This window comes from Castor canadensis, chromosome 7, assembly GCF_047511655.1.
Source record: "Castor canadensis chromosome 7, mCasCan1.hap1v2, whole genome shotgun sequence".
NCBI lineage: Eukaryota > Metazoa > Chordata > Mammalia > Rodentia > Castoridae > Castor > Castor canadensis.
This window is the reverse complement of record NC_133392.1, coordinates 6,714,345-6,729,765: the sequence shown is the minus strand read 5'-3', so window position 1 is coordinate 6,729,765 and position 15,421 is coordinate 6,714,345. Positions and strand designations below refer to the sequence as shown.

General features: G+C 42.4%; 2 protein-coding genes across 12 annotated transcripts in view; one reads left to right on the top strand and one right to left on the bottom strand.

The window, feature by feature from the left end:
- The window catches only part of Dhx32 (DEAH-box helicase 32 (putative)), a 56,789-nt gene that overhangs the window by 38,285 nt on the left and 3,083 nt on the right, over nt 1-15,421 (bottom strand). The window contains exon 1 of one of the 3 annotated variants that reach the window (XM_020179357.2): nt 13,496-13,752. The exons of the other annotated variants lie outside the window; for them this stretch is intronic. The gene's annotated coding sequence lies outside the window, so the exon portion shown is untranslated. Of the gene's footprint in view, nt 1-13,495; nt 13,753-15,421 lie in introns of those variants that run through there. 3 annotated transcript variants of the gene reach the window in all.
- Nucleotides 13,787-15,421, top strand: part of Fank1 (fibronectin type III and ankyrin repeat domains 1) — a 114,818-nt gene continuing 113,183 nt past the window's right edge. For 5 of the 9 annotated variants that reach the window (XM_074078079.1, XM_074078085.1, XM_074078080.1 and 2 more), the window contains exon 1: nt 13,787-13,912. Coding sequence is in view for 2 of the 9 variants with exons in the window: in XM_074078081.1 (XP_073934182.1) it covers nt 13,900-13,912 (13 nt within the window). In the remaining 7 variants the exon portion in view is untranslated. The remainder of the gene's footprint in view (nt 13,913-15,421) is intronic. The other 4 variants (XM_074078081.1, XM_074078078.1, XM_074078084.1 and 1 more) reach the window with 4 other exon arrangements.

Below are 15,421 nucleotides of genomic sequence, written 5' to 3'. Positions count from 1 at the left end.
CACAGTAGCTTGAGATGCCAGGACAAGCAAACTGAGAAGGAATCCAAGAATTAGAAAATTCTAACCCCAAGAGAAGTTAAAATTTGGTTTCATATTTAATTTTTCTTTTTTTCTGGTTAGAATTCTTTCCAAGGGTTCTTGTCCTACCGTTAGTAACTACCTTAGTAACTAATTTACCTTTAAAAAAGCATAGCTATTATTTTTGCCAAATATAAATGCTTTTGTTAGGTTATAATACTCCCTAATAGTGTAATGATCTTGTAATTACAGTAAATGAAGTTCTCTAAAGAAGCCACATCTGTGCTGAAGGTCCTGGAGACCGAATGGTGGGATAGAACATCATGACTGTGAGGAGATGCAATGTTGCAGGTGGACAGCCAAAGTTACCATGGGCTCTCCTTAGTGCCCTTAATAGCCGTTTACTATCAATCTCTACATCTCATCTAACATCTTTGTGACTATCAGGTAAAACTACTGGAATATCTTGTTAACTTATCAGACAACTAGCTCCTATCAACTCTAAAGCTAAGAATATTATAACACCTGAAACCTACAGAAGAGATTTCCAGACTCTACTGTGACCTGCCTACCTGATGATGTCCACACCAATGTATATGGTAAATGAGTTAATTAATGACTTTCTTTTGTCCTATGACTATAAAAGTTCATGAAACCTCTCCCACTGTAGAACATGTCATTCAACATAACCTGAATCCATATTCCTGGGTCATGATCACTCATATTTGGCTCAGAATAAACCTTCTGCTTCCTTTAAAGCAACAGTTGTATTTTGTGTCAACAAAAGCAGTGACCACTTTGAACCCTCAGGAGGCAGACAAGCTTTCTCCACAGTCCTCTTCCGGGAGACCTAAGACTCACCTAGCCCCTTTGTTGCATATTATGTATTTATATCCACTGCACTGTGATGGTGGAACTAAAGATGGCCATGGATCCTTGCTGCTCCAAGAAGAAGTGGAGTCTACTTCCTATCTCCTGACATCTGAGCTGATCCTGTGACTATCTATGACCAAAAGAATGCAGTGAAGTGAAGCCGAATCACTTCCAATGTGTTCCCCTACTCAAAACACTCCATTTTGGAGCCAGCTGTCATTCTGAGAAGGCTGGGCCAACCCCAGGAGTGAACCCTGGAAAATGCTCCAGCCCCATGGGCCTCCAGCCACCACACTAAGCCCTGAACAGGCAGCTCAGAAGGCCACTCAACCCAAAGAACCATGAGAGGTAATAAATGCTCATTCCAGGGTGGTTTGTCCTGCAGTAACAGATGGCCAATCTTCTGCCTTCTACATCAACACACTCACAACTTAACTTTTCCTCTATGACTCAGGGCTGCCATTACACCAGTTACCACAGAGAATGATGTCTGTAGATTTCCGTGAAGTGATGGGGGTCAAGACCAGACTGCTGCTGTGGAGCTCTGCTTGCCCCTGGGATTCAGTGCCCATGCCACCCTGGGGTCAGCATGCGCATCTAGCGAGGCTCCTCTTGGCTCGTCTAACCTGCTCTCCTCCCTGGCACATTAGAAACCAGACAGGCTTGGTGATAGAAATGTTCTAATGGTTGAGTCCACAAGAGCTCCACATGGAATCCAATGAGTCTGAGGGGCAAAGCTATGAAGTTCATAGACTTTAGAGCATCTATTTGACTAGTTAGAGGGATGTTTTGCTTATATGGTTTGAGTTCCAGATGTGGAGTGGAGAGTGACTAAGACCCAACTAGAAGCTGAGTTTTAGGCTCAACTAAAGGCTGAGTTTTGGAGTAGGCATCACTCCAGTGATCTTCATGCACCACTTTTCATTCATCCTGCATCTGGAGTAAGCCATGCTAAAGTGTTTTCAGAGGTGATTAAACACATATAAGAGATCCATGTACTGCTCTAGCAATTTTTTTTTTTTGGTGGTACTGGGGTTTGAACTCAGAGCCTCAAGATTGCTAGGCAGGCACTCTACCATTTGAGCCATGCCACCAGTCTTTTTTTGTATTGGGAATTTTCGAGATAGGGTCTCAAGAACTATTTGCCTGGGCTGGCTTTGAATCATGATCCTCCTGATCTCTGCCTCCTGAACAGCTAGGAGTATAGGCATGAGCCACCAGCACCTGGCTTGGCAAATTTAATTGTGCCAACCTAAAGAAGGAAAAATAAATAGTATTGTTATTACTCCTAGGAAAAATAAATAGTATAGTTAGGTTATGTGTCACTAAAATAAAATTCAATTAAAAATGCTGGTACCAACATAAGTAACATTCTACTACAAGGATTTGAAGTCTAAAGGTACTGACTCCTTTTTAAGGCAGTCCTGTGTGTATACTGTAGACAGCATAATTTGTCAAGGACTGCCCTTTGAAGTGATTCTATTACTACTTTTAAAGGGTATGCAGGAACAAAATACAGATCTGACCAACAGACCACTTCAGTAACACAGAATCAGAAGCTGTGTCTTAGCTATTTATGTGTATGTGTGTCTGTCTGTCAGATAACTAGCTCATAGAAAGGAAGGACAAAGTTTGCAAGAGATTAAGTGAAGCAAGACTGAAATTTGCCCGGAGTAACTTTTTGTTTCATCATTCAATGCTCCCTATCTCTATTTCTTTGTGTTCAATTAACTATAAAAACATTCTTTACACCTATCAAATTCTCCACTGTCCAATTTTAGCACTTTGCAGTGATCTGACAATTTCCAACACTTAGTCCCTGGACCTCTTCCCTGTTCTAATAGGACCTATGCAGTCTCATCAAACCTCCCATTTTTATATCCTTCTGATTTGCTGCCTCTAAACTCTAGGTACTCAACTATCTACTCATCATCCCCTACTTAGATATTTAATAGGCATTTCAAACTCTGCCTGTCTGAAACTGACCTCCCAAGATACACCTCAAAGACACAAACCTGGTCCCCCATCTCAGTTAATTGCTTCCCTCCAATTGCTCAGATCAAAGTATTTTAAGTTATCCTTTATTCTTTTTTTTTTCAGTGCTGGGGATGAAACTCAGGACCTTAAGCATGCCAGGCAAGTACTCTACCACTGAGCTACACCCCAACCCCCTTGATTTTTTTTTTTTTTTTTAAGTCTCAAATCCCACGTCGGATCCTTAACTGGTGTGGGAGGCAGAATGCGGGAGGCCTCCAAAGATGTTCTAACCCCTGGAACTTGTAAACAAATATTTTGCATGCTGAAAGGGACTCTGTAGCTGTGATTAAGGACCTTGAGATCAGGAGATTATCATGGACTATCCTGGTGGGTTCAATCTAATCACATGTGTCTTAAAAATCAGAGAAACTTCCTCAGTTTCAGTCAAAGGGAGATATGAAAGAATAGTCAGAGAGATGCAGGAAGTGGATCACATGTCAAGGAATGAAGTGGGTGACCTCTAGAAGCCATTAAAGGCAAGGAAACTATTTCTCCTGCATCTCTAGAAAGGAACAGAGCCCTGCCAACACCTTAGCCCAGTGAGAACTTTTAACCTAAAAAACTGTAAGACAATAAGTTACTACTAAATTTGTGGTAATTCATTACGGAAGCAATAGAAAAACTAATACATCCCAGCAGGTCAATTCTACACTTAAAAAATAGCAAGGGCCCTATAACTTCTACTGTGAACACCTGGTCTGGGCCCTGTCCTTGTAGTCTCCTAGCTGGTTTCCAACCTTACCCCTTTCAGCAATACTCAAGAGTCAGTCAGTGTGACCTTGTCAAAGCCAGCTCAACAATCTCCAATGGCTTCCCATCTCCTCTCACTCCAAGGAAACATCAAAAACCTTAACAGGATCTGGAAGCCCTCTGTGACTCAAACACACTGCCTTTCTGCCCCTATTTGCAACAGCTCACCACCTTACTCAACTCTTCTCCAGCCATATGGATCCCTCCTATGCCTCAGGGATGTGGTGCTTGTTCTCCTGTGTCTAAAAAAAAAAGTTCCATCCTCAGATATCCAATGGCTAGCTCCTTAACCTTCTAAAGGCTTTATCAAATGTCAACTTAGTAGGGGCTTCCCTGGATGCCCTCTCCAAAATGACCAACTCCCCCACTGCCCAAACCCACTCACACCCTCTGTAGCTATTTTGTTTTTCTCAACATACAATCTAACATAAGGTATATCTTCCCTCTTTGTTTAATGTTGGTGTCCATCTCAACACAAACTCCAAGAAGCAGGGGTCTGTGTCATTGTCTACAACAGTGCCTGGCACGTACTAAGTGCTCAATAAATATTTGTGAAATGAATGGATGATGCTAACACTTCAGATATATATGTATACCTATACAGATCTCTCTCTCTCTCTCTCTCTCTCTCTCTCTATATATATATATATATATATACACACACACACGGGGGTGTACTGAGGCTTGAACTCACTCTCTTGCTATATATATATATATATATATACACACACACACACATATACACACATATGTATGCATATAGATGGTGGTGTACTGATGTACTGAGACTTGAACTCAGGGCCTCACGTTTGTTAGGCAGGAGCTCTACTACTTGAGTCACTCTACGAGCCTTCAGAGACAATTTTGTTAAATTTTCCAAGTTACCCATTTGTTTTTAAATCTCTTTAGACTCTTGTTGGAGCTATAATTTCTTTACTGGTAATTTCCATAGTCTTGAATCCTAATAGTGTGGGTGCTCAATTAAAAATTATTGGCTGAATGCATAATGAATAAATTGTTTTAAGCTCCTTAGGGATTTTATGCCTTTAAGACTAACATCTGATTGTATTTTATCATAAGTACCACTCATCATCCACTAGGTTTTCTTTATTCTCAAGTTTTCTCATCTTTGATACCTACATTTTCAGGTCTCCTGTTCACTAGTTCAACTAATAGCTGAGGGTCTAGTACACATCTGCATGGTGAAGATGTTGCCACGGTGTGAGCAGGCAGGCTGGCTCCTGGCCTGGAGCTTACAGTTTAGTGGGGGCTAAGGGCAGGTGTGGAAATAGAAATTCTTTGTCCATGGACATGAAAGGGTCTTGATCTTATAGACAGGTCACTTAAAGAAGGAAAAGTGTGGCTGGTACATAATAGCAGATACAGACAGACACACTCTGGCATAAAATGAGCTCAAAGAAGTACTGGGGCCAGACCACAAAAGGCGTGATAACACTGTGGCAATAAAGGTCTGTTTTAAGTGTCATGGGTTTAAGTCACCTAGTTATTTCTTGTTCAAGGTTTTTTCTTAAACTCTGGTTTCCTTGTGATTTTCTTCTTAAATTTGATATTACTCTATTTTCTTTAATATTATCTACAACATTTCCAATATCTGCCTTTGATGTTCTTAGGGTTATTACTGAGATCAGGCTTTAGGACAGTTGGTGACAGACTAAGGCAAATGGTACAACGGAGGTGTTATGATCGTGGCATCAGGCAAAGCAGCAAGAGAAGCCAGTAAACCCATTTCCATGCAAAAAGCAAGCAAATAAACAAAGAACCAAGAATAATTAAAATTAGCAGCATTTCTTGACTTGGAAATTTATTTTCTAATAGGTCTGTGAAAACAAGTCTGTCCCATAATCTAATTCACTGGGCACAACACACACACAGACACACACACACAGAAACACCCATCATTATTATTATTTTTGTGGTACTGGGATTTTGAACTCAGAGCATCACACTTGCTAGGCAGAGGCAGGCACTCTACCACTTGAGCCACGTGCTCAGCCCTTTTGGTTTTTGTTTTTCAGACAGGGTCTGCACATTTTGGCCAGGGCAAGTTTCAGACCAAGATTCTCCTACTCTGTTTCTTGCATAGCTAGCATTACGGGCAGGTACCACCACACCTGTCGTATTCTTTGAGATAGGCTCTTGATAACTTTTTGCCTGGGTTGGTCTCTACTTCCCAAACATCTGAGATTACAGGGCATGATCTACCATACCCAGCCTTAACCAATATATTTTTGAAGAATCTGTGCTAATTTCTATGAAAACTTTACAAGCATTTTAATATCTATTTAATGTATCTTTAAATTCGGTACAGAATTATTTTTCATGTTTGCATATAAGAGCACATAATCAGTCATTTTAAAAAACTAAGGATGGATCTTCTATAATACTACTCTTAAAAGTTATCATTTTCTCAATTATACCTAAAAATTCAGATGTTCCCCAGTATTTCAGATTTCTAGGAGATTCAAACACTACTTGATAACATGAACACTGATCTCCACTATCATAGTCTAGTGTGGAAAAAGTAAAAGGTATTTATTCTGCCCTTTCCTGAAGCAGCTTAGTAAAAGGAGACCATCTGTCTATGCAAAACCATTTGGAACCAAGTCATAAAACTACTGCAAACACTCACCGCACCTACTCAACATAGTTAGTCAAATATTTATTCTTTCTTCCTGTTCCAGGTTCAGTAGACTTCCTGAAGGTAAGGTAAATTTCTGAGGCATCTTTGCAACTCCTACTAAATAAAATATGGGGTTTTTCCCAGAGTGTGTGATCAATAAGTGCTTGCTGAACTAATAAACAATATACTTAAAATTCGTGATTATAATGTTTAGAAAGGAGAAGTAATGAGGTATTACAAGTGAATAATACTGTATTCAGGACAACTGGCCTTTAGTTTTTGGAGAATGTGATCATTGGTCCAATATTGCATGGCAATTCTATAGAAAGTGCTGGTCTGTGGCAAGCTAAAGAGCTTGTGCAGAGTGTAAATTAATTTACTGCACCACCACTGAAGAGGTCTTGCTACTTCAAGATCAGCTGAGTGAAACAGTGCATTTAGTGACAGAGCCAGGCCACTGACATCCAGGTACAAACTACTTCTCCCTGCAAACTGGTAAGGCTGTGGACTGGCACCGGTCTACAGACCACTCTTTGAGAACATGATTCCACACTACCACTAAAGTCAGACTAATGATGATGATGATGATAATAATTCTACTGATTAGCGTTTAGAGAGTGCTTATTTTATGCCAGATGCCATGCTAAGCACTTAAGCACTTTATATGGATTATTTCATTTAAACCCTTAAGAACCCCACGAGGGTTCGCTTTATTATTTCCATTTTTCAAATGAGGAAATTTAAGACTTCAGAGGTTTGGTTAATTTACCCAGATTCTAGCAGCTCATCCGTGATACAGCAGGTGCTTGAAGGCAGGCAGTCTGATCCCAGTTTGACCCCAGTTTAAGTGTACAGTGCATGCTTAGCCACATGACCATACTGCTTCCGGACAAAGTTAAAGAAAATAGGCCTATGCTGTACCACTGTGGGCTGAAGAAATACTTGACACTATGAGAGATGACACACAGCAAAAAATCAAAACCAAAACTCTGAAACAACAACAAAAAACATGGTACAGAACCATTTGTAAATCTTTTTTAAAGATTTGAAAAACATAGTTCTAATTGTCCTCATGGAGTTATTCAGTATGTGAACTTTACCTCTCAGGCATGCTATGTTTTAATTGAAACAATGCACTTAACCATTACTGAGACTTACAGAAACCTGCTGGGCATGGCAGTACGTGCCTATACCCCAGCAGGAGGGCAGGAAGATCTAGAGTTCAAGGCCAGCCAGAGCAACATAGCAAGACCCTGTACAAAAAAAAAAAAAAGAAAAAAACCCCAAAACTCTATGTTTTAATAGGTTCAACTATCCCCAAAATGCATCCTATTTGCCTTTATTTGGTTTCCAGTGTCTATTTAAAATCTTTCTGGCAAAGGTTTTAAGGTCAAAATTTATTTTCAAGACTGTACTTCTGTACTTCTAACATATTGTCTTTGATTTTAAGTAAGCAAATCAAAAAATCATTCACTTTTTACTCAGTATTGCTTCATATAGCTTGAACAAATTCTGCACAATTTTTTTTATAAATCCTACACTCTAATGGTAATTTAAATATTAGCCGTAGAGATAGAAAGACTGTCCAGTGCTTATATACCAAATAATATACCACTCTCCACAATGAAGTTTGTGAGTCAAGGGTTTTGTTAGAAGTTCAAATGACTGAACTACTCGGTGCTTTCAATACTGCTTTTATGATTTTTGACTGCATAGCATTGTAAAAGCTAATTTATTCTTAGTAAAAGCAGAGTTAATACAGTGTGCTAAAATACTATGTGGCTTATTCATGTGGTCCAGATGGAGAGATATAAGATCCAGTAAAGGTGAGCTCCAAGGATCTAAGACTATTGCCAGTTTCCCCAAGGAAGTTAACGTATTTTACTTTCCACTGGTACTTAGAAAATGAATTTTAAAATATTTTATTTCATTCATTTTTTAGACTGGGTCTCTCACTGTGAAGCCCAGACTGGCCTTGAACTCACAATTCTCCTGCCTCAGTCCTCTTTCTCCTCCTTTTTCTTTTTTTAAAAATATGTTTTGTTTTTTTTAAAAAAAAAAAAAACCGTATTTGCTTGAACATCATCATTACCAACTTCTGAGTTACATTTTACATGAATTGTTGTCCCAGATAAAGGCTGTGAAAACCCATAAATACCAAGAAGTTTTCTTTTTTTGTTAACAAAGTAATGCGTGGTCATTTTGCATGAGCTTTAATAAAATAATAACCCAAAACTAGGCTGTGCACTTGGCGGCAGGTGGAAGAAAGCATCACCATTTCAGGGAAGACCAGACACAAACTCCACAAGCGCAAGGGCTCTTTAATTACCTTTCCAGGTTCTCAGCTTCTGGTCACTGTTCTTTAGCCTCCTTGGATCCTTCCACCAGCCAGGCCCCTCCATGTAAAATATGTGTACCCCAGGGTGCTATCTTCAACCCCCGTCTTGTTGCACAGTTTCCCGGAAGAAGTTATTCTTATTTTAACTTCCACTACTGAATCTTTAATATTCCATCTTCCTCACAGACTTCTTTCCAGACCCAAAGTCCAACTAGTGCTTCTGGACCCTTCCAACGTAAATGGGGAGCATCTGAGGCCCTCATGTTCAAAACTGAACTCAGTACCCATCCCATTTTCTCCACTCCTTAAAAAGAACATTTTCCCTTCTTTTTGTGTTCTAGACTTCAACAAATAACAGAACAAGTCACCCTACCCCCCAAGTCAGACACCAGTAGTTATCTGTGGTTTCTCCTCTTCTTCCTCCCTATGTTGCCAAGACTTGCCAATTCTACCTTACCATTTCTTCACTGAATGACTAAAAATCTCCCAGTCTTTTTTTTTTTCCCACCTCCAATTTTGGCTCTCCACCAATCTTTAATCCTCTTCAAATGCACTAATTCTATCACTGACCCCAATCCTTACTACTTTTAAGGATAAAACCATAGCCTTTAGGTTCTGTCTGCTGTAGCTCCACTTATCTCTCTGGCTTCACTTCTCCCCCTCTGTTCTAATGTATAGGCTGTAGACAGTCAACCACAAAGAACCATTACCAGTAGTTGCTGTCTCTTGCCTTCTTGCCTCTTGCCAACCTGTTCTCTGCTAGGAAGCCCTCCTGCCCACATACACATCAGTCTGGACAGTTCCTACTTAACCTTCATGAAAAGCAACCCAGATGCCAGGAAGTGTCTAACATACAGATTGCTCAATAAATGTTTGCTCTATGTTGGAATCAATAACAGCCCTTGATAGTTAAAAAGTTCTTTGTAACATATAAGATATCATTCATATTAAAATCATATTTAATTTAGTTTAATTATCACTACGATAAACCATCACTGCAGGTCATTAATGAGCAACTAATAGTTCCTGACTTTCCCAAAGTGCCACAGCTAGAAATTACTACAATTTCCCTTGACTGAAACTTGTCCTATTACAATCCTACTACTGGATACCACTCTATTACAAGCTCACTACTGGATAAAAAGGAATATGGAAGAAGCATAAATCATGGATTTAGCTCCAAAAATGTTTAATCTGAGGTACAAGATCAATAAACATAAAATAACAGAAAATTCCACAAGAGCATACAGGGCTAAGTGCAAACTGTACAGTGCCTCCAGAAAGAGAGAAAAGTACATTTGGTGGGCATTCCTAGACTTTCCAGGACAGGGAGGGGAGACAGCAAGGTCCAGCAGCAGGATTACACTATGAATGAACCAAAGAGCTGAGAGATGGGCATTCCTGTGAGTACAAGGATTTGTGTGCAGTCTGTGAAGTTTTAGGGGACAACGCAAAAACACAAAAAACGTGCAAAATTTCTACCTTTGACTCGACTACCTAATGGTTCCAGAAAGTAACAGAAGGAAGAAAAAGTACCCTTCACTCTGGTAAAGAAATAAAAAAAAAATTAAAAGTAGCTGGGCATAATGGCTCAAGTCTGCAACGACAGCTACTTGTGAGGATCACGGTTGAAGGCCAGCCAGGGCAAAAAGTTCAGGAGACTCTATCTCAATGGAAAAAGCATGGTGGCACGTGCCTGTCATCATAGCTGCAGTGGGAAGAATAAAACAGGAGGCTCATGGTCCAGGCAGGCCTGGGACAAACAAGACTCTATCTCCAAAATAACCAGAGCAAAAAGGGCCAGAGGCATGGCTCAAGTGATAGCCACTGAGTTTAGACCCCAGAACCCCTTTTAAAAAATACACCCCCTCATCCAACAAAAACAAAACCTTTCACCCACATATAAGAGAGGGGGACAGAACTAACATATTCATTTGCTATGATTTTTAATCATCTGATTTGCACTGAATAAAGTTAACTTCCTACTAGAGTTACTTTTACTTCAGATTCTGATGTGCCCAAGAGATTTAAATAAGAAAAAGAAAGACTACATGTCTTCATTGCTACCATGTTATTCTCTGGTAACAGTGCTTGGGTGTGATACATTTAGTTAAGGGTCAGTGAAGTAAATAGTAATGTAACTATTCTAGCAAGTGATAAAAACTAAAAAAAAAAAAAACCAAAACCACAGTAGTTCATTGTTTCCTTTGACCACCAATAACATACTGAACTAGGCAGTAAAAATAAACACAATAGTTGAACACCCCCTTAAGGGATAATAAGACTTTGGCCAGGCCAACACTCCACTAGCAACTTTTGACCTCAGCTATTTTCTCCAGTAGTAGCAATGACTCTAAAGTTCTCTTTCATTTAATAGGCACATTGAGCTGTGGTGCTGGAGGGAAAAAGGAAAACTGAATATTGTCCTTCCCTTGGACATTTTAGTGACTTTCTTCCCCGCTTCTGCAAATTAACCAGTCTTTTCTCCACAGGTACACCACACATGCCCTAAAATCAAATGATGCCTTTTCATATTTATTTGTTGAATAAAACTTCCTTAATGTCAACCTCAAGAATTATAAAATAATACTAAACTACTACAAAGTACGTCACTGATACATATCCCCATTTTCCCAACCTGGAAATCTGTAACCACCAAATTCAGTCCTTGTTACCTTTGCATGGAGATCTGCAATGCTGTTTCTTTCTCCTTAGTTTAAAAAAAAAAAAAAAAAACCAAAAAACAAATGCCTAATCATTTACTGTTTTGGAAAATTTAACCTTACCTTCTTTTTTTTTTTTTTTTTTTTTTTACTTTTCATAATATTTTTATTAATATTCAAAGTAATTGGCTATAAGTTTTTGTAATACAAAATCTAATAAGAAGGATGGAATTAATTTAGGGGGACAAGGGGTGTTATAATAGTTTCATAGGGCCTTTATAACAAAGTACCAAAACTGCGAAGCTCAGAACAGATTTATTCTTTGGTCTGGAAACTAGAAGTTTGAAATCAAGGTGGACTTCTTTCTGCAATGCTGGGTAGAGTCCTTCCTTGCTTCCTCCTAGCTTCTGTGGTGGCCAGCAATCATTGGCATTCCTTGACTTGTGTCTGCATCACTCCTGTCTTTGCCTGTATCATCACCTGGTGTTGATGACATGGAGTGTGGTCTGTCTTCACCGTCTTCTCTCTTGTAAGAAAGGGCCTAACCTTTCTTGACGTCATCTTAACTAGTTCTGTATGCAACAGTTCTGTTTCCAAAGGTCATATTCTGAGGTATTTCAGCATATCTTTTTGGGGAGGACACCATTCAATCAATAACAGGGAGATACTGTTTTGCTTAATTGGAGTTCAAAGCCGGGTGCTGGTGGCTCATGCCTGTATTCTTAGATAACATGGGAGGCTGAGATTGGAAGGATCATAACCTTACCTTCTTGTTTTGTGCCAATAATGCCAGATTTTTGTTTGTTTGTTTAAATCACTGTCTTAAGACTTTTTATTGTACTGATAAGCATCACTATGTTTGTATATTAATGAGATGGCCATTTCCTAAGTCTGCTTATGAAAAACCAGAGTTTGAATAACATTGTGCACAGAAGCACTGAAATTCTCAGATACTTTCTGTCTAAAAATGCATCCTCCCCTCTCTAAGCTTCAGAACAAGCAGTTATGGTACCACAGTACCTTAACTTATTCCTGAAATTTAGAGATGGGGGCATATGCGTGTTTTCTTTCTAACCTGAATTTGTTACTTCAGTATTTAAGCGTGTGAATCATGAGTTCTTCATAAATCCTACTGCTTGTCAACATCCACACATAAACTTTCTTGCTTTGACAATTAATCTGAAAAGGGTCCCCATACAGTCTGAGAGGGGAAGCCTAATTCGGCTTTCCACCACAGAATATAGGCTTCTCAGGTTCAATTAACCTCTGCATGATTTACTTTCTACGAGGTAAGTGATTCTGCACGGTGTCCTTGTCATCCATGGAGTGCAAATCTCTCCGGTGGCAAAGATGGACAAACACTTACATGACCTCCCCCAAGGGCTCTTCCTTCCTTTTCCTCTGTTGCTGTCTGGAGCAGCGGTGGGATTTGATAGAGAGGTCATAATCTGGGGACCTGAGCACTAAATCAACCCTGGGATCCCTCCCCCGCCACCCCGCCCCCGCCCACTCCCATCCTCCTGCTTATCTCCTCTCCATTTTTTCTCTCCTCCTTCCGGCTGGTCTCCCCCCCCACCCTATGACACATTCCGGGTTGTGAATATTTCTACAACATACCAGATAAAACTTGGGATCCTTGGGATCCTCCCGGCTTCCTTAAACCCAAACCCAAACCAAGTCTCACTCAAGATGACTGCGCGGGAGGTAATGTTCCATTCGTCCAAAAGCCCTATACCAAGTTGTGCTACAAAACATGTGGGCTGAATCAGGAATTCAATCGAAATCCGGGAGGATAGTGAAACACCATAAAAAAAAAAAAAAACTAAACCAACCGGAAAGATCCGACGCGGGCCCGGGGCCTGCAACGTGACACTCGGGATGACAGAGCAATGCAGGGCGGAGGGGTTCTCCCGAGTCTGGGCCCAGCGGGACCACAGGGCCCACGCGCGGCCCTCGGTGGCCTGGGCACAGCCCTGGGGGGGCAGAGGGACCCCCATCTGGACGGCTGGGGGGCTGCAGGGCAATCGCCGGCGCCCGACCAGGGGGCGCCCACGGCAGCGGTGCCTCGGGGTCGGGGGCGGGTCGCCCGGGCCAACGTTGGGCAGGCGTTCCCGGCCCGGCCGCAACAGGTGCGCCCACCCGGCCCCGCCCCGGCCGCCCGGGTCCGGCCGTTACCTGCGGCGAAGTCCCGAGGGAGGAGGAGGAGGAGGAGGCGGCCAGGCCGGCTCGCCGACGCTCGGGAGGTCCGGACAGACGGCCTCAGGATGACGCCCTCGGGCCCCACAGCGCCCACCGCGGAGGACGTCGGAGCGCGGTCCCGCGGGGGCGCCCGACCAGGCCTCTCAGGGGCGGTGTCCTCGGCCGGCTACTGGCTGGGTGCCCCCGGCGACGCTCCGGCGCTCGCGCGCGCCCGCATTTCCTCGCGACTTTTGGTCCCACCCTCTCGCCGTCCTCCTGGCCCCGCCTCCTCCACGCCCCCGGTCGCCACGGCAACCCGAGCGACGCCGGCCGCTGAGGAGAGGCGTTAGAAGGGCGGCGGCGCTGGCGCTCGGCCCGTGGGGCCCCGGGAGCAGCTGACCATGGAGCCCCAGAGTAAGGTGGCCGAGCCGGGCCGGGCCGGACTGGGGAGGAGCGGGCCGGGGCCTTCGGGGATCCAGCATGGCGCCCCGAGCGGCTGCGCGGCTCTAACGCTTCCGAGTGGGAACTGCGGTCGGCGCCTCCGCTCGCGCGTTGCTCTCCCCGGGAGACGGGGGGACGAGCGCCCCTAACGCGTCCCTCGCGAAATTCCCCCACGAAGTTCCACCCCTGCCATCACTTCACTTTGGTAGTCCGGTTCCTTGATCGTCAATAACGCACCTGCTTCTAAAATGCCAGCAATGTTTGCGGAGACCCCACGTGCACCCGCGCAGCCCCCCAGTCCGTCTGTCCTGTAGCGGAGACGGGGAATGACCTTTGTCCCGGCATTTGATCTGTTAGGGGTTCCACAAGATAAGACACGCAGCATTTTTTTAAAAGGATTTCTTCGTTTTTCTCTCTTCCCACGTTGTTTCCGGTGTTCGGCCAAAGGTGCGCAGTTTAGCGACCAGAGGTGTCCGGAGCGGGCACTTACACCCTGGCTTGCTGGGGTTTCCATCCTTTCCTGGGACTTTGTCCTAGGCGCTTCTTTCCCCCTTCCCGCCCAAGCTGTTTTATTGCCCTTTTGTTCTTACAAGGTCCGTGTTTTATGTGGACACTTGAAAGGTCTTAAAACTTTATAGAAGGATTCAGTTTGACTCTCAAAACCAAGCAGTCCCTTCTTGAAACGTTTTAGAAATAAAACATTCAGGCCAAGTCCAAATTTCTGTGGAGCTAGATGCTGGCATTTTTAAAGGGCATTTTCAAAAAGAAAGTTTTAAAGACTTTTTTTCCTTTCTTTTAACTCATTTGCTGAGGGAAAAAAAATTTTTGCTTGTGTTGATAGGATTTTTAAACACTCTCCTTCATTTGCTTTTTCTTTTTTTTAAAACTTATTGGACGCTACATTTTATCAAACCTGTTGAAAAGAAATTTAGGTAAAATAATGCTAAGATTATTTTTTTGTCCCATGTCAACTGCTGTGTAGTTCTCTCTAGGGAAGAAATGATTTGAAGTGCACCATATCTTTTACAATAGAAACTTTATTTCTTCAGGTTTGTGTTGTTTAATGGTGCAAACTGTAAATTTCAGAATGTTTGGTGTTTGATCACTGTCTTGATCCATCCTTTTGCTCACCCTGCCTGTGACAACGTTGCAGCTGTGTTCTCAGGATTAGGGGTTGAACAGCAGAAGTTCTGGCCATCCTAGGACAGCTAAGCAGGGACTTGCCCAAGAACTATTGGAACTTCCATGGGGTCTGAGACCCAGGAAGGGGAGATGGCAAAAGGCTTCCAGGAGGAAGTAGTAGGCCTGTAGAATGACCTGAAAAGAAAGGGGGAAATCAGTCCCAAGGAGAAAAGAAGTCCTAGTGCATAGGCCCTGAGATCTGAGAGAGCAGTGGGTTCAAGGCTCAGAGGAGGAAGATTAATAGAGCTATAGGTAAGAAGAGGGGGAGAGGGAGGAGGAGAAAAGAAGAGTTGTTTGGGG